This window comes from Bufo gargarizans, chromosome 3 (assembly GCF_014858855.1).
Source record: "Bufo gargarizans isolate SCDJY-AF-19 chromosome 3, ASM1485885v1, whole genome shotgun sequence".
Classification (NCBI taxonomy): domain Eukaryota; kingdom Metazoa; phylum Chordata; class Amphibia; order Anura; family Bufonidae; genus Bufo; species Bufo gargarizans.
In genome coordinates this window covers 269927572-269953559 of record NC_058082.1, presented here as the reverse complement: position 1 = coordinate 269953559, position 25988 = coordinate 269927572, and the positions used below count along the sequence as shown (strand labels likewise).

The window sequence follows — 25988 nt, the reverse complement described above, 5'->3', positions numbered from 1 at the left end:
TATATCTGACAAACAGCAGGTTTTCACTGGTAAGGGCACGAGTCTTACCCCTGGTGATAGGTACCTGGAGGGGGTGGGCAGGGAGGCCGCGTTGATTTTTCTGCACGGTCCCACAATCGGATGTGGATCTGGCGGCGAGGGTCCTGAACAAGGGGATACTAGTATAAAAGTTATCCTCGTAAAGGTGGTAACCCTTATCTAGCAGTGGGTGCATAAGGTCCACCACAAGTTTCCCACTAACACCCAGAGTGCAGGGACATTCTGGGTGTTGAATACGGGAATCTCACCCCTCGTACACACAAAATTTGTAAGTGTACCCTGAGGTACTCTCACAAAGTTTGTACAGCTTCACGCCATACCTCGCCCGCTTTGAGGGAACATACTGGTGGAAAATGAGTCTCCCCTTGAATGCAATGAAAGACTCATCAACCGCAATCTCCCTTCCAAGTACGTAGGCCTCCAAAAATTTGGCCCCAAAGTGATCGATGACCGGCCTGATTTTGTACAGGCGGTCATAGGCAGGATCACCTTTTGGGGGGGGGGGGGGGGGGGAGAGAGAGACAGGCTGCATCATCTGCATAATGCAGGCATTTCCGGATGGCCTCAAACCGGGAGCGTGTCATGGCCGTACTGTAAAGTGGTCTGGTAGAGGACGTCCCCACTCCAGTACAGCCTGGCACTAGGTTTTTTGACTAGGCCCATGTGCAGCACGAATGTCCTCATCTCTGCTGCACTGACTGGGGTCCAGCCATCGGGCCTAGCCAAAAAGGAGCCCGGGTTTTGAGCGACACACTGTTGGGCGTACAGGTTCGTCTGCTCCACCATTAGATTTACCAGTTGGTCACTGAAAAAATGACTAAAAAAGTTGTATTCAGTGAAGCCCACTGTGTAAATCTGGATTCCTGATTGTCCCATAAAATCAGGAAACATTGGCTCAAATCGCTTTGGAGTACACCAGCCAAGTTCACCTGCGGGTGGACTGACCTGGTGGGCTGGAAAACTAGTATGAGCCCCAGAGCTGCTCGTACTGGGGTACAGGGCCCCTAGCACGGGGGTCCTCTCGATCCGCCTGGCGGCGTCTCCGCCGCTGTGGAAGCTCATCATCGCTTGAGGACGACGCAGATGACAAAAGGAACGTGGGGTCTTCTTCATCCTCACTGGGGCTCTCTTACTCGAGACAAGGAGGGCGCATGCCTCCTCGGCCGAGAACGTCCGGCGTGCCATAGGGAGTGTGTGTGTGTGTGTGTGTATATAAATCTTTATTAGGTGTGTGTGTGGGGGCACGGGTGTTTCCGGACTTTTTCCTAAACCTAACTAAAAGAGCCCCAAAAAATGTAAAAAAAAAAATTCAAACTCGCTGATCATCCGTCCGAAGCTGATCAGCGGTGGGGTGGGCGATGCACCAACGGTGGCCTGACGCTAAAGCGTATGCAAAAAAAAAAAGCTTGCACCCCACCCCAAAAGCTTGCAAGGGGGCACCTCTGTGGGCTGTGCTGTGGACCCCAGACACCCTAAGAGGATGATGCAGCACTACAAACCTTTACTTTCCCTAAAGTCTCCCTGCCTGAACTAAACCTTTCCCTACCCTGTCCCTAACCTATCTTTTAGTGCCAGATGGCATTGTGGAGGATCGAAAGAGGGGGTGCTGGGCACAGATCAGGGGGTGTAGTCTGGAGATCGGGCAGCAGGTTGCTCTCTCTGCGTAGTCCAATGGCCGAATGGAGGAGGAGAGGAGAGAACAGGGGAGTTAACCCCCCACCCGCCTGTGCAGCCAATCAGAAGAGGTCCTGTGAGGTGATGTCACCATCACCTCACAGGATCTAAGGATGGTGATTGGTGGTGTATTATTACACCACGATCACCATCCTGTTCCGGGTTATCTGGTCACCAGAGACCCGAATCACCCGGAAACGCAGCAAACCGCAGGTCTGAATTGACATGCGGTTTGCTGCGATTGCTGATGTGGGGGGGGGACGGAACCCCCTCAGGCATTGTGCCAGAGTGCCTGCTGAATGAATTCGACAGGCACTCCGTTACGATCACTGTCGTGTGGCGGTGATCGGAACTACATTGGACGTACGGGTATGCCCTGTGTCCTTAAGTACCAGGACATCAGGGCGTACCTGTACGCCCTGTGTCCTTAAGGGGTTAAAGGTGTAGTCCCACAAAAAATATTCTACATTTTTCAAACCAGCATAGTACTTTTGTAATTGCTTGTAATAAAAATGTATTATAGATTATATTGAATAATTCAGTAGCTATCTATATATCGCCACCTGCTGTTTGCTGTTTTTCTAATTTCTCTGTCCTGCTCACTGAGATGGAAGCACATTCTCTGTTCCAACCTTCAATTGCCACAGTTGCAGCAGAAAAAGCATGGCCCCTAAGCTGCCTTCTTGAAATAAATCTAGAAGAGCAATTGAAGCAATAAATGGGGAGATCTCTGGATCCATTTGAGATACAGGGCTGGTTCTAGTTTTGTTAGATCTTGACTGGCATCTACAGTGTGATGTCAGATTTTTCATTTAAAACATTAATCGTGGGATAATTCCTTTAAGAACAGAATGTTGTGTTCTATTGAAGTGTAACAAATGGGCAAGAATAGAAGAAATTAGGAAAGGGCAATTCTTTTTTCACAATGTGCATTAAAAATAAATCCTGTTGTTAGCGAGAAAAAGTCCCTAATGCTGAAATTCATCCCCAGCCGACTCTATAATTTTGGCTGATTTTTAAGTGTTTTTCTGTTACTATGGAAACAACAGTTCTGTAAACTAGGTCTGAATGAAAGTGTTTGAAATGAATGAATACAGATGTACTTGCAGATATGTTACCAGACAATGAGTCCTCATAGTCCTGTTACACATCTAATAAAGCAGATTTGAGAAGTAGTGAGTGCACTCTCAAAGCCTTGTATAGAAAATGAAGCATCAATTTTTATAGTTAGATTGTTGCCCTGTTTTATTAAAGGGAACCTGTCACCAGGATTTTGTGTATAGAGATGAGGACATGGGTTGATGGATGGCCGCTAGCACATCCGCAATACTCATTCCCCAAAGCTCTGTGTGCTTTTATTGTGTAAAGAAAATCCACTATTTGATACATATGCAAATTAACCTGAGAGGAGTCCTGTATGTGAGATGAGTCAGGGACAGGATTAATTTGCATATGTATTAAATCTTTTTTTTTTTTTTTTTTTTTTTTTTTTACACAATAAAAGCACAGAGAGCTATGGGGACTGGGTATTGCGGATGTGCTAGCAGGTTATTCTCATCTTGTAAAGTGGTGGCATATCTTTATGGATGGTGTTGTCCCAGATCCCATCCCAGTAGCTCCCTGGCCTCTCCTTTTGCAGTCAATATTTATAAAAAATCTTCCCCCCCCCCCCCTTTCCGCACTGCCATAGCATTAAAAATTAAATAAAAAATATTATCTGGCTCAGCACAGAGAGAACTCCTATATAGATAGGTAATCGATTATTTAGTTTACTGCTGCTGTGAGGGGAAGATGTTATCTGTTAGTATAATAGTAGATTGATAGCATTGTGATAGTATGACTGCTCTGTAGTTCAGTTGATAGGCCTAGGTAAAGATGCTGACAGAAGAGCATTGTAATTATCAATGCAATGTGTGATGTTCTTATTGAGTTACTCAATAAGGTTCACTCTGGTCGCAGTGAGTGGTCTGACTCTGAAAGTCTAGTCAGGCTAATTGGCATGTTAATAGTCGAAACAAGGAAGAAGTTAATAGCCAGGACAGGAAGGAGAGGACATGGAGTGGCTTAAAATTATATGCAGAAAACCTTTTTCTCCTACTTCTGGAAGAGAGCTATTTTTCATACTTTCTCCCGGGAAGCATTGCCCTAATATCCTGGATCCATGTCTTCCAAGAGGCATGGACACTCCTTGAATTACGACGGAAATATGAACAGAATTTTTATTCCCCCCCCCCAGGAAGTGGAAATTGTGCTTAGTCTTAACACATTTGTGGTGTTTCAGGCATGGGCATACATATGGAAATTTATAGTTTGGGAATCTACAAGAGGATGGTTGTGACTTTGACATGCTCCAGAATGTATATTTCAGCAGGGACTCTGTTTAGAACTGTTCTGTACTTTATTTATCATAGTAAACTAGTAAGAACTTGGTATTCCTGTGGATTTATAGTGAAACATTAACTCTTCCTAATTTGTACTTGTAGCTAGCACATATATCTTTTACAGAGATAGAAAATATGTTCGAAAACGCTGGCAAGCCTTTTGTGGATATCTGTAATAACCTAGATATATAGAATCTGGCTGCAAGCAACAGCAAATGTCCATTAATTTTCTTTCACTAAAACATGTGGTCTAAATTTGCTTGTATTTCAGAAGAACTGTGGGCTCAGGACTAATACCAGATTACATATTATAGTTATAACTTCAGTATTTATAGGAGCCCATCTACAATTCTGAAAGTTTCTGTATTTTATAAAGATCAGTAGGATGGATTTTCAGAGTTTACAGATGTAATTACGGTATCTGCTTTAAAGTGGTTGTCCACTTGAAGAGATATTTATAAATGCCTTAGGATACTGTAGGTTAAAACTAATAAAAAATCATGACTCCCTAATTCCCTCCGGCCATCATTTTGATGCTCCCTTGTCCCCCACCGGTCTGTACATTTTGATGTCTTCCGACCCAGAATCTTGTTAGGCTACTTTCACACTTGCGTTCGGGGTTCCGCTTGTGAGTTCCGTTTTGAAGGGCTTTCACAAGCGGCCCCGAACAGACCCGTACAGCCCCAATGCATTCTGAGTGGGTGCAGATCCGCTCAGAATGCCTCAGTCTGGCTCCGTTTGGCCTCCGTTCCGCTCAGCAGGCGGACACCCGAACGCTGCTTGCAGCGTTTTCGTGTCCGCCGGGCTGTGCGGAGCCAAACGGATCTGTCCAGACTTACAATGTAAGTCAATAGGGACGGATCCGTTTTGACGTTGACACAATATGGTGCAATTTCCAACTGATCCGTCCCCCATTGACTTTCAATGCAAAGTCAGGACGGATCCGTCTGACTAACAATTAGACTTAGATTTATTTTCTGAAATATAATGCAGACGGATCCATTCTGAATGGATACCATCGTTTGCATTATAGGAGCAGATCAGTCTGTGCAGATACCAGACGGAACCGCTCCGAACGAAAGTGTGAAAGTAGCCTAACATATATCTTGCGTCATTTTCCTCCTATGAGCCATTTCTTCTCCCACCGCATTCTGCATTGATCACTTACTGTGTTTACTGCTAAAATCTATCTTGAGAGGGATAGAGATGAGACCAGTTTTTAGCTTCACTGGGGCATCAAGTTACAGGTATTGCCCATTGAGGTCTATGTGGTTGACAACTGACCTACTGGTATCAGAGTTGATGAAGAAAAAAAAAAAAAAATGGCTGCACAACTTTACACATACAAACAATAGAGCTGAGAAATGGGGATCATTCTAATTTAAAGTGGTATCATGCCTAATATAAATGAAAAAATGGAAGCTCTTAGTGCACATTTTTGATCAAACGTGTGTCGGGCCCATCTACCAGGCGTCAAGGTGGCTTCCGCAGACTGGTACCCAACACTAATATACCGCCTCTCGGACTTTCCTAAGCCTACACTGAAATCGGGCAAACTCGTAGGCAGTAACAGGCCAAGGTCAGGGCGGACATAGTATATGCAAATCTGTTAAAAAATAAGGGCAGACAACAAAGGTTCAATACAGTGATCAAGGGCGGGAATCTGTACACGAGCAGACATATGGAACAGAACACCACCTTTTGCAGGAATTGGCATGCTAGAAACACATTCCCTAGGGCTAACTAACCATCGGTTGAAGAGTAGGGTGTATCCCTGGCTCTTAAAGCTAGAGCAAAGTGCGCCCTATAAGCAGAATGGAGAGACTAGGCAAGGAAGCGCAGACCCTGGCCTACAGCACTAAGTGGAATATGGAGTTCTGTGGCTGAGCCCTTTTGGAAGGCCAGAAGGTCCAGACAGTTGTAGTAGGCACAGGCTGACAGCCTAACTGGTGCCTTCACACGTGGCACAAAATACGCCATAAAGACTTCCCCCTAAATATTCTATGGGGTTAAAGTTTCAACCCCTGCCATGTGTTCCCCCTGTGAAATAACATTCTACAGTATACATAATGATGTACTGCAGCTTTTCTGAAGCAGAATGTCACCATTCATCTCCACCTTCATCTCAGTGGGGGATAAAATCCACACCTGTGTATCTTCTGGCAAATGTTCTACGCCATACATGAAGGCACCCTTATTCTGCTCCTGTAAGTGTCCGGAATATAGAGCTTCACTGACTCCCCTCTGCTCAGAGAGACTGATGTAACATATTTTCAAGAGTCCACTCTAGCTCTTACCCAGAGTGGGGAGAAGGGGGCTTTGTAGCATCTCACTACTGATTATTATTTCCACAGAAGGACCAGGAATTAAATGGAGAAGCTGGAATTGTGGGGAGATCTTTGCAAAACTCTGACAAAGCAAATGAGGAACCAAGAGAAATGATTACGCCTGCTCTCCAGGAGGCTCTAACTAAGCAAGGTATGTTAACTATAAAAAAAAACACATGGGTTAACTGGACATGACCCATGCACTAGGCCAGATATTACACAGAATGGCCTAATGTTTACTGATGAATGGTGAAGACCAGTCTTATGAACCAACTCCCTCTACACATACTTTGTTTCACTAGAAGATACAACTGCGTACCGTTTCTTATTACATTGGTCCTTGTATTACTGCTGTATCATTCGTCGTGGTCAGTGGGAAAATGTCATGTACATACATTAGACTTTCATTGGGTATACAAAGAATATTAACCAGGATGGACAACTTCGGCGAAAAACATGCTCATGTAACAGCTGGAACATATGCCGTGTAACACAGGTGGTCATTTTCCGCTGTTATGACCCTTTCTGGTATTTAGTCTTTTTCATGATCAAATGACATTACTTCTAGTGTTAGCAATTGTTCAATATAAGTTCTAGCTCTCACTCCATAGCAGTTTTTGGCCAGAAGGACGATCAGGCAATTTGTATTTCAACATGCCTGATCTTTTATTTTATTTTTTTGTGCACAGGAGATAATCCACTGCTTGAAATGTGTTACAATAGCTTATTGTCCCCTTGAAAACACATAAGTGCTTTGCCCCAGCTGGGAAAAATAGCCATCTGGCAGAGTAAGGGTCCATTCACATGTCCGCAACTTGGATCCGTATCCGTTCTTCAATTTTGTGGAACGGGTGCTGACCCATTCATTTTAAATGGGGCTGGAACGGATGCGGACAGCAAACTTCCCAATGAAACAGTTGAAGCTGATGCCCTCAGTTGAACTGGAAGAGCGCAGGCACATGTAGTGTTCGGCGCTGCGTCTGTAAGCTATGCTGAAGGGAAAGAATGGACGGGGTCATCAGCCTCTCATGACGTTGGTGGGGCGACAGCGCTGCTTAGGTGTAGTGTATGAGCAGAGGAGAGGCGTGCTTGGGTTCTGTAGGGGAAGTCAGCCTGGGCACTTGACGGGGGTGTTCCTGGGCACCTTTAAGTGAAAATAACACCCCTCTGGACACCTTAATGCCTCATTAGCATATAGATAAATGTGGATTTTATGAAGATATAATACCAGCTCCAAAGGGGAAAAAAAAACTATGGAAAGATGGTAAGTACTATAAGGATGTACTTTTAGTTTAATATCAACTCTCTAGGGGACAGATTCCCTTTAAGGACCAGTGAGGCTCCACCCATGTAGCCAGTAAGGGTTATGGTAAATGGCTGACAGTTGTGGGCCATGTTGGGAGCATACACTAAAGCTTAGCTTTAAATAGCTGCAGAAATAATTCAGAACATTTTTACTGTAGTTCCCTTTGTCGAATATTAATTGTGAGAGGTCACTAATCTAATATTTTTATTTTTTAATTTTTTTACGCACTTGTATATTTATTAGTGAAAGATGCTCTTTCTCTAAGCTAGAATTTGGTTCCATCCTTTGTAAAATTGATGTGACTTTGCATATCAGCCCCATGTGTTTTTGAATGGGAGCGAGTGACGCAACATATTAACCGCCTGCCGACCTCTTAACGCACGGATGCGTCCGGGAGGTGGTCGATTCATTCCTCCTGGACGCATCCGTGCGTTATCTCGCGAGAACGAGAACCATTTCGTCACCAGCCTGCTAGCCAATGATCATGGCTGGCGGGCTGGCGATTTTTAAAATGTCAAATCAGAAGCCATCTAACACATCATATTAGTAAATATGATGTGTTAAATGGCTTTCCTGCTCCTCTGCTGGTCCTGTTGGTTGGTTCCAGCAGAGAAGCAGGCTTCACAGTGAGTAGCACCAAACAGCACACATTGCCCCAGATCACCCCCCTGCACCCCAATTAACCCCTTAATCACCCCTTCTTGCCCCTGTCAATCACTAGTGAAAGGGAAAAAAGTGATCACTGTAAACTGTCACTTTTTTTTTTTTTCACTGTTATTGACTGTTAGGTTTTAGGATAGTTTAGGCCCCTTGGTTAGGTAGTTTAGCGATCAGTTAGCGCCCACCGCACCGCAGTTACTTATTCGCTGATTAGCGTATCGCTAATCAGCATTTGTACTTTTATAGTATCTGTAAGTGATCAAAACTGATCAGTCAGATCTATAATAGTATTAGTGTCACCTTAGTTCGCCCTCCACCCAAAACGCAGTGTTTGCCCGATCAGGCCTGATCGGTCGCCCACACGTGCGTTCACCCACGCCCGTCCCGCCGCAGTGACAAATTTTTTTTATTTTTTGATCACTGCACATTCACTTCACAAGCGCTGCGGCGATAAAAAAAATCAGTTTTGATATTTTTTATCAACCGCAGCGGCCTCCGGTACTTCGCTAGCCTCCCATTTGTGAGACGGGCTTGCTTTTTTTTTTCTTGGGTAGTCTCAGGGAATACCCCTAAATTTAGTTGCCCAAATGTCAAACGGGGGGTATTCTTCTAAAGAGGCCTACAGGCTTCTGACCCAGTCGGATGAGGAATGGGAACCCTCATCTGATGAATCTAGCAGGTCAGAATATGAACCTGTAGAAAGCAGTGGCAGTCTGACTCAAAGTACCCGGCCCCGTGTCGCTAGACCACAGGTTGCTGCCCTTGAAGCTGATCCTGCGCAGAGTGGCGCTGGCGCTGTCGGATTACGTGGTGAGGCATACACCAGCAGCGCAGCCCATCCTGGACCTAGTACCAGCACTGCCGTACAACATGGTGAAGTGGCGAGCACCAGAAGGGCAGTTGAAGCTGGTACGGTGGCACGTGCAGTAGTTACCCCATCGCAGCCGCCGCACAGACAGGCCCGTAGAGCCCCTAGAATCCCTGAGGTGCTGGCAAACCCTGATTGGCAGTCCCCAACTTCAGCCGCACCTGTAGTTCCCCCTTTCACCGCCCAGTCTGGAGGCTGGGTTGAGACAGCTCAGATCGGTTCGGCCCTGGGATTTTTTGAGCTGTTCTTGACTGCGGAGCTCTTGGACTTAGTTGTGGCAGAAACAAATTGATATGCCACACAATTTATAACCGCCAATCGGGGAAGCTTTTATGCCCAGCCTTTCCGGTGGAAACCAGTCCAAGTTTCCGAAATTAATTTTTTTTTCTGGGCCTTCTCCTCAACATGGGGTCTAACTAAAAAGCATGAATTGCGGTCATATTGGTCCATGAACCCAATTCATCACATGCCCATGTTCTCTGCTGCTATGTCCAGGACACTATTTGAGACCATCCTGCACTTTAGCGACAACACCACCTCCCGTCCCAGAGGCCACCCAGCTTTTGACCGGCTCCACAAAATTCGGCCCCTCATAGGCCACTTCAACCAGAAATGTGCAGATTTGTATACCCCAGAGCAAAACATCTGCATAGACGAGTCCCTAATATATTTTACCGGGCGCCTTGGCTTCAAACAATACATCCCAAGCAAGCTCGCCCGGTATGGGGTAAAATTGCATAAGCTCTGTGAAAGGGCCACAGGCTATACCCACAAATTTCGTGTCTGAGGGAAAAGATCAGACCCTGGAGCCGGTCGGTTGCCCTGACTACCTGGGGAGCAGTGGGAAGACAGTCTGGGACTTGGTGTCACCCTTATTTGGCAAGGGGTACTATCTTTATGTGGACAATTTCTACACAATTGTGGCCCTCTTCAGGCATTTGTTTCTAGAACAGATTGGCTGCTGTGGCACCGCGCGAACTAGTCGAGCGGGCTTCCCCAACGGCTCGTTAACACCTGTCTTGCAAGGGGGGAGAGGGCTGCCTTGTGTAACGAAGAACTGCTCGCGGTGAAATGGAGAGACAAGCGTGACGTTTACATGCTCTCCTCCATTCACGCAGACAAGACAATCCAAATTGAGCGAGCAACCCGTGTCATTGAACAGCCCCTCTCAGTCAACGACTATAACCTTCACATGGGAGGGGTGGACTTCAATGACCAGATGTTGTCTCTGTATTTAGTGTCCCGCCGCACCAGACGCTGGTATAAGAAGTTTATTTAATTCAATTGGCTCTGTATAATAGTTTTGTTCTCTACAGTAAGGCTGGGAGAACACGATCCTTCCTCAAATTTCAGGAAGAGATTGAGAACCTCCTGTACCCAGGAGGTTCCGTGGCCCCATCCACCAGTGTAGTTAGCCGTCTACATGAGCGACATTTCCCTAATGTCGTTGCTGGTACCTCAACCCAACCGTCACCCCGAAAAAGATGTAGTGTCTGTAGCAGTTGTGGAATAAGGCGTGACACCCGCTATTTCTGCCCTGACTGCCCTGACCATCCTGCCCAATGCTTAGGGGAGTGTTTCCAGAAGTACCACACACAGGTACACTTAGCATAGGGATCACATCTCACCAGGACAGGCACACAGGGCTATTAGGGCCTGTTTACACACAGCTGCTGCAAACCTCTCCTTTCACCTGGGACAAAGTGCATAATTTGCGCTTTGCACATTGTCCCATGGGGAAGGAGAGGTTTGTCCTATAAAGGTAAAAGGCAAAAGACAAAAAAAAAATCACCAGTAAGCAAAAAGGTTAACGTTCAGTTCAAAAAGTTAAAGTTTATATGGTCTGTTCAAAAGTTATTATAAAGTTAATAAAATTATTGCATTGCGGCCTGTTTTTTTTTTTTTTTTTTTTTTTTTTTTACCTTCCAGGTGGACTAAACGATCTACTAGCTGCAGCACTGATGTGCATTCTGACAGAAGCATTGCGCTGCTGTCAGATTACACTCAAGTCGGTGTATGCGGTGCTGCAAGACGAGATTTCTCCTCTGCAGTAAGATACGTTTGACGAGGCATATGAGCTGAGGAGGTGGCGGTGTTCATATGCTTTGGCAAACACTTTGTATATATAAAAAGAAAAAAGAAATAAAAATCCCGGCAATGATTTATTCATCCACATTGATTGATGTGAATGGAGAAATCGGGTTTGCCAGGGCATACGAGCTAAGTGGGTATGGATGTAGGGCGGAGCTCCTATGTCCTGGCAGACGCCTTTCCCCTCTTTTTTTTTTTTGGCAGAGATTTTTTTCATCCACATTGATCGATGTGAATGAAGAAATCTGTGCCGTTCATGTTTTTTTCTTTCAGCCCAGAGGCTGAACGGAAAAAAAAAATCTTATTACCTGTATGCTCAATATAAGAATAGCAGAAACTCCTAATGACCCCATTTTGGAAAGAAGACACCCCAAGTTATTCGCTGAGGGGCATATTGAGTCCATGAAAGATTGAAATTTTTGTCCCAAGTTAGCGGAAAGTGAGACTTTGTGAGAAAAAACAAAAAAATCAATTTCCGCTAACTTATGCCAAAAAAAAAATTATATGAACTCGCCAGGCCCCTCATTGAATAACTTGGGGTGTCTTCTTTCCAAAATGGGGTCACATGTGGGGTATTTATTCTGCCCTGGCTTTTTAGGGGCACTAAAGCGGGAGAAGAAGTCTGGGATCCAAATGTCTAAAAATGCCTTCCTAAAAGGAATTTGGGCACCTTTGTGCATCCAGGCTGCAAAAAAGTGTCACACATGTGGTATCGCCGTACTCAGGAGAAGTTGGGGAATGTGTTTTGGGGTCTCATTTTACATATACCCATGCTGGGTGAGAGAAATATCTTGGCAAAAGACAACATTTCCCTTTTTTTTTTTATACAAAGTTGGCATTTGACCAAGATATTTCTCTCACCCAGCATGGGTATATGTAAAATGACACCCCAAAACACATTCCCCAACTTCTCCTGAGTACGGCGATACCACATGTGTGACACTTTTTTGCAGCCTAGGTGGGCAAAGGGGCCCACATTCCAAAGAGCACCTTTCGGATTTCACCGGTCATTTTTTACAGATTTTGATTTCAAACTACTTCTCACGCATCTGGGCCCCTAAAATGCCAGGGCAGTATAACTACCCCACAAGTGACCCCATTTTGGAAAGAAGACACCCCAAGGTATTTTGTGATGGGCATAGTGAGTTCATGGAAGTTTTTATTTTTTGTCACAAGTTAGTGGAATATGAGACTTTGTAAGAAAAAAAAAAAATCATTTTCCGCTAATTTGTGACAAAAAATAAAGTTCTATGAACTCACTATACCCATCAGCGAATACCTTAGGGTGTCTACTTTCCGAAATGGGGTCATTAGTGGGGTGTTTGTACTGTCTGGGCATTGTAGAACCTCAGGAAACATGACAGGTGCTCAGAAAGTCAGAGCTGCTTCAAAAAGCAGAAATTCACATTTTTGTGCCATAGTTTGTAAACGCTATGACTTTTACCCAAACCATTTTTTTATTTGCCCAAAGACATTTAGCGAGACATTTTATCAAAGACATTTAGAACAATAAATTTAGCGAATTTTTTTTTTATATGGATGTCGTTTTTTTATTTTTTTTTGCAAAATTTTACAACTGAAAGTGAAAAATGTCTTTTACGATTTTTTTGCAAAAAAAAAAAAAAAAAAATTTCGATTAATAACAAAAAAGTAAAAATGTCAGCAGCAATGAAATACCACCAAATGAAAGCTCTATTAGTGAGAAGAAAAGGAGGTAAAATTCATTTGGGTGGTAAGTTGCATGACCGAGCAATAAACGGTGAAAGTAGTGTAGTGCAGTGGAATCTGAAGGGTTGAATGTCCGTGTTTAAAATGGATGCTCCCCCTCAGTGATGCCCCTTAAATGTCCCCCACACATTATGATGCCCCTTTAAGTAGCCCCACAAATATTGATGCCTGCCTTATAATTATGCACCCATTAGGGGTCCTTCTCACAGAACTATACCCAGCTCCCCACCCAGTTATGCCTCTTTTGTGGCCCCCACAGAGTTATACACCTTTAGACACCTCCTCATAATTATGCCCCCGCAGTGCTGACCCCTCAAGTGCATCCACACATAGTGATGCCCCTTTAGGTGGCGCCCCAAACACAGCGCTGCCCCCCTCATAAATTGACCCCTTAGATGGCCCCCACACATAGTTATGCATCTTTTAGTGCCCCCTCACAATTATGTACCTTAGGTACCCAGTTATGCCTTGTAAAAAATCCCCCCCCTCACAGTTTTGCCACTTAGATGTCCTTTAAAGGATTATGCCGCCCCATATGCCCCCACCTTCCCCCAAGGGTTATGTAGCTCCTCTGAGTAATGCCTCCGGTGTAAAAACTCTGTACATCACATGAATGATGAAGCAGGAAGCGGACTGCTCTCTGCTTCACCATTCTATTCAACTGGATCTATGTCCTCAGGACACCGAGTTGAATGTGGGACATGCAGGGGTCCAGACAGTACCCCTGCTATATGCAAATAGAGAGAGGTCAGTCAGGCGGAGACAGGCAGGGGGAAATTGATGGGGAGCAATCTTTGACTCTGCTCCCTGTTCCCAGCTCAATTTTAAAGCAGTTTTCTCTGACACGAAACACTGAGGGCGCCAGCCAGAATCTCCTGCTGTCTGTGGTTTGACCACCATTAAACTGATGCCAGGTTTGCTTTAGTTTTAAAGTATAGATTTTCTAGTTGGTATACTAACTTTTTCAACTTCCACAGCAATACTGTGATTTAATAAATCAAGGTAGATGTTTAAGATCCTTTTTATGATGCGTGAAATTATGTACGTGTTCTGGTTTGGATGGGGATGGAAGTTCACTGCTAATAAAGTAGTGTCTCTTAGGTTTGATTTAGAAAGTGAGATGATGACATTTTACTGCAAAAATGCTTCAGTGCTGCTGGAAGTGGAATTTGTTACCATTTCATGTATTAAGGAGGACCCACCCCAAAAGCAGAGGACAAATCTTGACATTGAACCTTTGCACTTGCGCTTATGTGGTTTCGTCAGTGCTGTAAACAGTGCCCCAGTCTTTCCTGCCATCCTTGGTATTTGGAAGGGTTTAGTCACGTGTAACATACAGAGCTTGACTGACCACTAAAACGGAAACGGCCCAGGACTCGGTCGGGAATAGCGCAGTCACGTTGTATAAGGAAAAGCCCAGCAGCGCTTATATTCTTCAGTAGTGTTTATTCCATATCATGCTAGATTACGGACAGGACGCAGTCGCCATTTTTCAACTGATAAAGATACAATGTTACAATCACATTATATACAGGTCACAGCAAAGAAGTTCCTGTAAATGAGACGCTCAGGGGAACATCGAAAACCTGGAATGGAGTCCATTCTAGGTGATTCCTCACCAGGGTCCATTCTGTTATTATGTTTAACAACTCAGAACTAAAGGATACATTGTATTAGCAGGTCTCCAGACTCCAAAAAATATCAGAGCCATTGGCTCCTAACCTGAAAAATTTAGGAGCCAAATTAAATATTTAGTTGCCAAATTTAAAATACATATAATATAGCTGGGATGTTTAGGGGCATGGGGTTTTCTAAGCTACATGCAGTTAAAGGGGTTGTGCACTCATTTCCATGACCTGTCAGACTAGACAACCGATTTGCGTTGGTAATCCCTAGGTGCTGGGTCCTGGCTCATTCGCTCCCAGGAATCCGCTGCTTGTCTGCTTTTTCAAGAATCTCATCCAAACAAAAACTTTCCTTGACAGAGTAAGGGCTCATGCACACAAACTATTCACTTCAATGGGTCCGCAAAAAAATGGAAGTCACTCCGTGTGCATTCGGTTTCCGTATGTCCGTATTTCAGTTCCGCAAAGAAATAGAACATGTGCTATTATTGTCCGCATTACAGACAAGGATAGGACTGTTCTATTAGGGGCCAGCAAAATGCATATGGTTGTGTGCATAAGCCCTAAAGCACATAATTTAGATTTGGATGCTATGTTCTCCTCTTCAACCTTTTAACCACTAAGAGGCACTGGGGCACAACCCCTCTTACCCTCAACCAGGAGCACCAAGCTATCTTAACCTTATACTTATTACAGCTGAGGTTCTGTTCCAATTTATCAGTGTAGAAAAAGCATGGCAGTTACCACTAGATTGCAGGTTTTGGATGTAAGCATGAGCGTCTGCATTCACCAACAGCAAACAGACCTCTTCAGTTTGATGCAGTGTAACAAGAGGAAGGGTAGGGAGTTCCATTTTGAAGATAAAGGTTTGTCTGGACTGGTCAGTGTCGATGTACACCGTATAGGCTACTGCAAGCATATCCCTTCACAAGAACATGTAAGGCTACTTTCACACTCGCGTTTTGTGCTGAACCGTCATAGACTGATCCTTTCAGATAATACAACCGTCTGCATCCGTTCAGAACGGATCTGTTTGTATTATCTTTAACATAGCCAAGACTAATCCGTCTTGAATACCATTGAAAGTCAATGGAGGATGGATCCGTTTTCTATTGTGCCAGATTGTCAGTGGATCCATCCCCATTGACTTGCATTGTGTGTCAGGACGGATCCGTTTGGTTCAGTTTCGTCAGATTGACATCAAAACGCTGCAGGCAGCGTTTTGGTGTCCGCCTCCAGAGCGTAATGGAGACTGAACGGAGGCAAACTGATGCATTCTGAGCGGATCCTTTTCCATTCAGAATGCATTATGGCAAAACTAATCTGTTTTGGACCGCTTGTGAGAGCCCTGAACAGATCTCGCAAACGAAAACCAAAACGCCAGTGTGAAAGTAGCCTTACTTTATTTGCATAGCAAACACTGACCCAGCACATGACATGGCCAGTTCCCTTCTCAGTATCTATGTGCACGCCAGCCGGGACTACACAAGGCTACGCTTGTTCCACCCACCACACTCGCAAGCCAATCAGCGAGCAGGACACAGGAGGAGACTTGCAACCGTCCAATAGAAACAAGTGTTTGTGCAGTAGCGAATACACGTAAAGGGGCGGTGACCGTGCGAGTTATGGCTGGGAAGCGGAAAATTGCCGGAAGCGGGAGCACAAGATGCGGGAACCCAAGCCCCGACCACCTTCTATGCAGGGTAGTGTGAGGGGCGGGCGGATCTTCACCCAGCAGCGTGTGTCTGCTGGATGACATTTCTTTAAGAGGCAGAGCAGCGGAGGTTCTAGGCAAATGCCGACAAGACTACAAAGTCTTAGGTTCATGTTTTAATTCATTGTTGCAGCGAGCTCTGTAAACTAAATATTATAATCAACCAGTGTCTCAATAATCTATATGTCCAATCTCATAGTCTCTATTTAAACCCCATGAGTATAGTGTGCCTAGGCTATCTGTCCAATAGGTCTCCCTTTTGAGTAGACGTTTAATGCCACACCCCTTCTGGGTAGCTTTACTTGCTTAATCACTTGATATCGGAGCTGTGAAAGTGGTGAGTGATAGGCAGTAGAAGATTACCAGTACGGATGGTGGATTTATGTTTGCATATTCTATCCTTGATTGCATTGTTTCTTCTATGTACAATCTTTAATTATCCCTGCTATTAAAAAGTACAATCATACGATGGTTCTCCCGTGCTAAGGTGGCTTCTCGGTCTTATGACTTGGATCATGTGGAGTATCTGTTCTTATCAGTGGTAGAACAGAGCCCCTGAGATGGCGCAAAGAAACACATGGAGGTTAACTGGATTTATACGCTGGTGGCTGAATGATTGCCACCCGTAGGTGACCTCAGACCTCTGCATAGGAGTCATGTGCCCAGATGTTTGAAAGCCCAAGGTCCACAAGTGACCCAGAAGTGGTGACCCTGGGTTGCCTGAACTCACTTGGGGTGAGAGCCCACTTGGCATATTTACATGCACTTCACTTTCAATATTGGGCATGCTCACCTCTGCCAGGGCCAGAATGTCTGGGCTGTAAAGGCACACATTCACTTTTTTTTTTTTCTGTTAACGGTTGGTTCACTTTCCACATTTTTGTTTTGTCACTAGGACTCCCAGGGTTGCGGCACCCTTACCATGGTGGGTGGGTTGGGGTGTGGGTGTGGGAAGGGGGGGTCATCTAGTTCCTCACCCCCCCGTCCCTACAAACCTCGACTGCGGTTCTTGGCAAACACCTGCAGTGGCAGATTTGGTGGAAGCCGAAGCAAGACAGGCTCTCTACTTTGGCTAAGGATGGTCACCAGTCCCAACCCTTGCAGGAGCCTTCTGGCCTGGAGTGTTGGGAATTGGTTTATTGGTCTTACAGAGAGGTCCTGTGATAGACTGCATCCTAGTGCCCTTTTTGTGTGGCACACGGCACTTTAGTTGCTCGAGCTGAAGAAAGTCACGTTCTTGGGCTTTCAATAAAAATTTGTCCAATAATGTCTATATAAAAATACTGCCAACCTGATGTTTTGTGTCCTTCTCCAGATGTCTGCCTCTTTTGGTATCCATAACTGGCAATCCACAGTTTTATCTTTGGTGATTCATTGTCTGAATAAAAAGTATCCCAGGTGACTAGTGGTTTCATGGGTATTATTTGTGGTGGTGTAGAGATAGAAAGACTAGTTTTAGTCTCCTAAATGCAGCATACGGAAAAGTGTTGTTAAGAGGAAGGCAAACTACTTAGAACCGTAAAGATCTGGGAACACAAGGGTACATTTTGATAGTTTGGAATATACAGGCTTTTCTATAAAAATGGGGGTAGAAAATGTTTTTCAATATTCCTTCTATATAGAAACTGAGTGTAGTTGTCATCTTTTCTACTGTAGCCAACAGTGATGCGATTGTTGTTGTCTGCATCTTCAGTAATGAAAACCAGTCTCGCTCTTGCTTAAGTGACATGCAGATCTCTATAGCCTTGCAAGTGACGACAAATGAACGCATATAGAGACATCTTGCCTTTTTAATTAGGAGAATGTTTTCTTGGTTCAACATATCTGTGATTTGGGAATTTACATTGTACAATGTAATAACTATAAAACTCGGTAGACCAGTGTCTTATGCTGTTATGATCTCATTATGATCATATTTTCAGTTTTCCCCCTTAGATTTAATTCTCCTCTACCTTAATTTTTTTTTTCTGCCAGTGAAAACACCTGCTTGTGTATTTTAAATGATTTTACATCAATCACTTGCAAGCAAAGCAGATGCTCTGTTATGGAAGGGAATTGTAATGCACTTAATTTTCCTTAAAAAAAAAAAAGGCTTAATTTTACAGTTATGATTCCTGAATCCCCATGCACTTTGTGTCTGTGCCAGGTCTGAATACTGGTTGTAAAATATGCTACAATATTCTATAATTTTTAAGTTTAGCATTTGAAGGGGTTCTCCGAAACGGTGACATTGTTGCCATATGCATTAGACTGCATTTTTTGGTTGGTCTTTACAGTCAATGAAGGTCAGTTTTATTAGTTTTTTGCATTTTTGAGTAATAACAGCTTTAGAGGACCTGTCGCCAAAAAATGCAATGCGATCGGAAAGCACCATGTCATGGAGCAGGAGAAACTAAGCAGATTCATGTATATATTTGTGGGAAAAGATTCAGTAAAGGCTGTAACTTACACATTTACATCTCTGCTTTTTCTACTTCCTGTGAACAGCTATCGGTACAGGAGGGAGGGGTTATCAGTGATAGTGTGTGTGTGTATAGAGAGAGAGCTGTCAGTCACTGATAACACCTCCCTCTCGCACTTCACAGGGCTGCAGATATAAATGTATAAATTAGAAGTTTTCCTGAATCTTTTCCCACAAAAATATATATCAATCTGCTCAGCTTCTCCTGCATAACCTAGAGCTTTCAGATTGCATTGCATTTTTTGGCTACAGGTCCTCTTTAATATGGAACTATAAATGTTGTAATTTAGTAATACCGAAGTCAAGAGTGTAAAGAGAGAGATGACCCACTGTCAGACCTCCTATTTATAGGATTTGTCAACAGATTTTACAGTACAAACCGCATGCATTAGAATGGTTGTATAATCTTTTTGGAGTTTTTCCCGGGCTTGAGTCCAGTGTATTCACAAGCTAAACTCAGTCTGTACCTACCTACAGTTTAGTTAACTATCTTTTTTTTCAGTCTACTCCCCCCCCCCCCCCCCCCCCCGCTGCTGCAGAGTTTAAAGCATACCTAACTTTTCAACAGACTGCACAAATCAGTGTTTGTGCGTGGATCTTAATGTTGCTGTTAGTTACTATGCAGTTCCCAGGCCTGGTGGGTGGAGGGTAGCTCCCATCTACTGCACCCAGAAAGTAGAGGAGAAACTAGTTATCTCACTTACTAACTCACACCGAAATCGCACCAGTATCATGGAGGACATTCTAAAGTACTGGACCCATATGGAGGTCAGTAAAGCACTTGGGCAGAGATAGAAAAGGTCAATTTAGCTGGTAGTATCTTTGGTGTCTTTCTTGGAGTCCTGCCTCAATCAACACCAGATCAGCCCCCCCCCCCCCCATTTTCCACTGTAGACTTGTATGGGATGATGTAATATGACCCTTCAGTGAGTAGGCAGCTATCTTGGTCTCCCAAGACAGATTGTGTGTAAAAATCTGTGACCATTATTTTTGAAAAATAAAGGGGGTGGACAGCTGATCACTCTAGAAAAAGACATTTCTCTCTGATAAGATATATTACAAAGTGTCTTATGGTCTTTTTATGGTGATTATTTAAACTTTTAATTACATTTTTGTTAAAATGTCCCTAATGCCATAATAGAATACAGACAGGAGTGCACATTACTGCTCCTGCCTGTAACCATGTGCTATGCCAGGATTAGCTGAGCGGAGCAGGCTCCTGCTTCGTTAAGCTTAAAGTCCTGCATGTCAGCTCCTACCCGTACTTTATTCTTTTTGGCCCCATTCATAAAGTGTAGAGTCCGTACTCCGTACACTGCTAAATAGTCAGCGCTGTACTGAAAAGTCAATTTAAGCACACAGGGAAATCTGCGCTTTTATGGGTGGGGTGGGGGAAGACTATTTAAAAATACTAAAAGCAATAATAAAGTATATTTCAAAAAGTGTTATTATGGCATTAGGGACATTTTAACAAGTATGTTATCAAAAATGTAGTTGCTCTTTAAGTTTAGCTCATGAATACGATGGACTCATGAACTTCTTCTTGCTGCTCATTTTAATATCAAGCAGGAAAACCTGCAAAAAGTTTGTGCAGACATCTTAACATGGAATGTTACCACCAGCCTCATCAGGTCTATGAGATCTATTTAATGATGTATGCTTTTTCTATTGGAAAATCTGGTGACTTTTCCTGTTAAAAACAAACACCGCTCTAGTAGGTGTATGGTATAATTTATATAATTGTGGGTTGTGTTCCTAAAAATATATAAAGTATGTTCGATCATTCTTACTGCATGCTAGTAAAGACCTTACATGTTTTAATTGAAACATTGAGAAGAGTGTGCAGTTTAATTTATTTTTTTTATTATTTTTTTTCACTTTAGCTATGTCACATTCCTATTTTAAAAAATAAAAAAGCATTCTGCAATTTACCATGCAGTGTGCGTGTTTGTGGTCCAGGTTATCAGAGTTAGAAAGTGTCTGAAATGGTAATATATTGCAAGTCACTCTCAGTGATTTTATCTGATTCCCAGTTGATCTGGAAGTTGGTAGTCACACAGCAGTCATTATTCCAGCTGCTAAAGCCACTGGAAGCTCATTATTTTAGCATTGATCAATGATCCAAGCTTGCTACTACTTCTGCATTAGCACTAAACCTTTTTCATGAAATAGAGTTCCAGCGTAGGTTTATGACGTAAGCACACTACAGCAGTTGTGCCAAGTGTCATACCTAGAGGGATGAATGTACATGTTGGATGTACAAAAAATGAGATGTGAACGGAGCCATAGTCTGGCAGTCACTGATAATATGATACTATATGAGGATAACAAGGATTATAGTACGGTAATTGACCTTTGGTCGTCTTCAAGTTATAAAGGAGTAATCCTAGGAAGAATTTTGTTTGCCGATAAATCCAGCTCAGAATTATATATATATATATATATATATATATATATATATATATATATATATATATATATATATATAAAAAAAATTTTTGTATTTACTCTTTTACAATGCTTTATATCATCACATTTTCCAAAAATTTTAGCATAGTGACACCTGTCATGTAATTGAATAGCCTTTCCTGTGTCCACGTTTGTAGATGTTCCGAGGTGGACACACATGCTCAGGCTCTCTGCTCCTTAAGTTGTGTGGTGAGCCTTCTAGTTCTGAAGCTGCAGTGTCTTCTGGCCGCTCAGGAGGGCTGCAAATGCAATGACAGTAATGTTTTCTCGCTCTCTGCACTTGCACAATATTCCCTCTGACCAGCAGAGAAGATGTTGCAGCTGCAGAGGTTGTCACCAGACTATGATGGGAATCTCTCCACATACCCAGTGGTTTTGTATAATGATAGATAGGATAATAGGAGATTGCATCCACAGCGATCAGCCGTTTTATACCAACCTCCTTCTCACAATCTTGTGCCTTGCTGTCAGAGAACCTTGTAGGTGGTGGTCCTTGATTGACCGGCACCCTTACAAAAGGTTGCACTTGTACTTAACACTCCACTTGGACACTTATGTTGTATTGCAATATCATATCATTTGCTGTTCATGTGCCTTTGTTATGTTTTGCACTGGATGGGGCAGACGCAGTGGCCTGACAAGTCTCTGGTCAGATGTGCAGATACAGAGGTGTAGCGCTGCATAGGCTCCATGCCAAGGTGAAACCAGACTATATAAGGTGTTTGATGCGCCTCATGATCTTGAGTAGTGAGCCTCCTAAAGAGTGTATAGTGAAGTCCTGAGTGCCTGCGAAGCGTAAGAGTGTTGTACATGAGACTGATAGGGCAGCAGAGAACTGGAGTGGATCTGGAGAAAACACCTGAGACTGGCAAGTATACATCACTAAAAGGTGGAGGCCAGGCTCGGCAGGATTCTTTAAACGTTTGTCTGAGTTAAAGTGTTCTCTGTGGTATTTCTCCTATATGACTCCCACAGTCTTGCTGTGCCTGGACATCTCACCACTGGGCATCAGAAGAGAAGGCCCTGTGGATCCCGCAAGTTGTTTTGAACCACTTCCAGCATGCTTCCTTTACCAAGTGTGGTCTTTTTGACCAGAGACTGAGTTCTAGAACAACTAAGATCTGTTATGGACTATTACCCTGACTTGTTCTGTGAGCTTTACAAAGACTGAGTGGTCTGCCAATACATCAAACAATAAAAATAACTGGCACAATCTGCAATTATGCAAAAAATGGTGCAAGTTGAACTCAGAACTGGTCCAAAACGGATCAGAAAATTGTAAATGTCCAACCACATTTAAGCAGAGGAGCAGCAGAGAAGTCGGTCAATTCATCACTACCCGACCAGGTTGAGTGGGCAATAGGTCTCTAGCAGTCCAAAAAAACGTATCCTCCTTTCCGTCAAGGCTCCAAATTCTCAAACTTATCCCACACATGGGAGTAAAGGTAAACCAGATACACTTCACAAGTGATATAATCTTCAACCGCTAAGTGATAAACGTAGAACATCGATAGTGTAGACAGTATGGATGGGTTAAGAGCAGGGTCATTTATTCTCCATACTCACAAACATAAGTATGCAAAGCATATAAATATATTAGAAGGCGCTGTTTGTCAAGCCCCACCCTGGCTTTTGCCAACTTTTTGCTTGTTCCGGGCCATGAGCGGCGCATGCACATATGCATATCTGTAGGCACAAATTTATATTAAAAAAATCCCAATTTCCTGTACTGCAGCCTCACCAATTAATGAGAAATACAGCAGTTACCTACATAAAATCCCTGTTATATCCCACCCCCACAGTAAATGTAGGATTTTTTTTTTCTATTCTATTAGGCCTCTTTCACACGAGCGTGGCGTGTGAGGGCCTGATAAGATGCGGGTGCGTTGCGGTTAAATGCGTGATTTCTCCGCGCGAGTGCAAAGCGTTTTAATGCGTTTTGCACGCGCGTGAGAAAAAACGCAGTGTTTGGAACCCAGACCCAAACCCGGACTTCATCACTGAAGTTAAGGTTTGGGTTAGGTGTTGTGTAGATTTTATTATTTTCCCTTATAACATGGTTATAAGGGAAAATAATAACATTCTTAATACAGAATGCAAAGTAAATTAGGGATGGAGGGGTTAAAAAAAAACCAAACAAAAAAAAATTACCTGCTCCATAGCTTCAGGACCTGGCAAAAGACCTGTGGTGACGTCACTATGGTCCAATCACATAGTTCATCACCATGGTGAGGGACCATGTGATTGGATCATGTGATGTGACGTCACCACAGGTCCTTAGCCGGCAGCTCAACATTACAGAAGACAGAGATCCGCAACTACGCGATCAAGAGGACTGGGTGAGTTAAATTTTTATTTTATTTTTTAACCCCCCATCACTATTTTACTTTGCATTCTGTATTCAGAATGTTATTATTTTCCCTTATAACCATGTTATAAGGGAAAATAATACAGATCGTGTCCCCAGTCCGATCGTCACCTAGCAACCATACGTGAAAATCGCACCGCATCCTTGCTTGCGATTTTCACGCGGCCCTATTCACTTCTATGGGGCCTGCGTTGCGTGAAGAGCATGCTGCGATTTTCACGCAACGCACAAGTGATGCGTGAAAATCCCAGCTTATGTGAACAGCCCCATAGAAATGAATGGGTCAGGATTCAGTGCGGGTGCAATGCGTTCACCTCACGCATTGCACCCGCGCAGAATACTCGCCCGTGTGAAAGGGGCCTTAAAGATGCAACATTTTATAAATTTGCTGCACATTACATCAATGCAGGCTCTTGTGAAACTGACTGTAGAATGTGTTTATTGTGTAGAAGCCTAGGTCTCGCTCCCCTTTCCATCCCTTGGTTGAGCTTAATGGACTTGTCTGGTTTTCAACTGTAACCGTACCTAAACTTTTGAAAAAGGTATTTAAAAACTAAAAACTAAATTTTTGTAATAGTAACATAGTACATAAGGCCGAAAAAATACATTTGTCCATCCAGTTCGGCTGTCATCCTGCAAGTTAATCCAGAGGAAGGCAAAAAACAAACAAACTGAGGTAGAAGCCAATTTTCCCCACTCTAGGGGAATAAAAAATTCCTTCCCGACTCCAATCAGGCAATTGGAATAACTCCCTGGATCAACGACCCCTCTCTAGTAGCTATAGCCTGTAATATTATTACGCTCCAGAAATACATCCAGGCCCCTCTTGAATTCCTATATTGTACTCACCATCACCACCTCCTCAGGCAGAGAGTTTCATAGTCTCACTGCTCTTACCGTAAAGAATCCTCTTCTATGTTTGTGTACAAACCTTCTTTCCTCCAGACGCAGAGGATGTCCTCTCGTCACAGTCCTGGGGATAAATAGATGATGGGAGAGATCTCTGTACTGACCCCTGATATATTTATACATAGCTATTAGATATCCTCTCAGTCGTCTTTTTTCTAAGGTGAATAACCCTAATTTTGATAATCTTTTGATAATGTACTGTTCTTGCAGCTTTCTTTACAAAATAGACCCCTGAAGTTCAGGTGTCTGTCGCGCTTTGGAATCCGTCCACCATTGTACGGATCCCACTATGGAGCCTTGGTAAGCGACGTTACTGTGTGCTTTTTCAGGCTTTCACAAACATTTACAAGCAGGATCAGGGATAAGCTGTGCACTAGCAAGATCACATGTGCCTGCGCTCACTGCGGGTCTTGTAGTGGAGTGAATGGAGGCAAGAGCTCTACGTACCACACCCCTGCTCCTGCCTGCGCTCACTGCGGGTCTTGTAGTGGAGTGAATGGAGGCAAGAGCTCTACGTACCACACCCCTGCTCCTGCCTGCGCTCACTGCGGGTCTTGTAGTGGAGCGAATGGAGGCAGGAGCTCTGCGTGCCACGTCCCCGCTCCTGCCTGTGCTCACTGCAGGTCTTGTAGTGGAGCGAGTGGAGGCAGGAGCTCTGCGTGCCACGTCCCCGCTCCTGCCTGCGCTCACTGCAGGTCTTGTAGTGGAGCGAATGGAGGCAAGAGCTCTCTGTACCACGCCCCTGCTCCTGCCTGCGCTCACTGCGGGTCTTGTAGTGGAGCGAATGGAGGCAGGAGCTCTGCGTGCCACGTCCCCGCTCCTGCCTGTGCTCACTGCAGGTCTTGTAGTGGAGCGAGTGGAGGCAGGAGCTCTGCGTGCCACGTCCCTGCTCCTGCCTGCGCTCACTGCGGGTCTTGTAGTGGAGCGAATGGAGGCAAGAGCTCTCTGTACCACGCCCCTGCTCCTGCCTGCGCTCATTGCGGGTCTTGTAGTGGAGCGAATGGAGGCAGGAGCTCTGCGTGCCACGTCCCCGCTCCTGCCTGTGCTCACTGCAGGTCTTGTAGTGGAGCGAGTGGAGGCAGGAGCTCTGCGTGCCACGTCCCTGCTCCTGCCTGCGCTCACTGCGGGTCTTGTAGTGGAGCGAATGGAGGCAAGAGCTCTCTGTACCACGCCCCTGCTCCTGCCTGCGCTCACTGCGGGTCTTGTAGTGGAGCGAATGGAGGCAGGAGCTCTGCGTGCCACGTCCCCGCTCCTGCCTGCGCTCACTGCAGGTCTTGTAGTGGAGCGAATGGAGGCAAGAGCTCTCTGTACCACGCCCCTGCTCCTGCCTCATGGTGTTATTCCGTAACAAGTGCTATTTTATCATCT

General features: G+C 44.2%; 1 protein-coding gene and 1 long non-coding RNA gene across 2 annotated transcripts in view; one reads left to right on the top strand and one right to left on the bottom strand.

The window, feature by feature from the left end:
- The window catches only part of LOC122932614 (S-adenosyl-L-methionine-dependent tRNA 4-demethylwyosine synthase TYW1-like), a 182935-nt gene that overhangs the window by 52174 nt on the left and 104773 nt on the right, over positions 1-25988 (top strand). Inside the window, exon 8 of the mRNA XM_044287122.1 lies at positions 6449-6572. Coding sequence (XP_044143057.1) covers positions 6449-6572 — 124 coding nt within the window. The remainder of the gene's footprint in view (positions 1-6448; positions 6573-25988) is intronic.
- The window catches only part of LOC122932615, a 55610-nt gene that overhangs the window by 15765 nt on the left and 13857 nt on the right, over positions 1-25988 (bottom strand). The gene's annotated exons all lie outside the window — the stretch shown is intronic.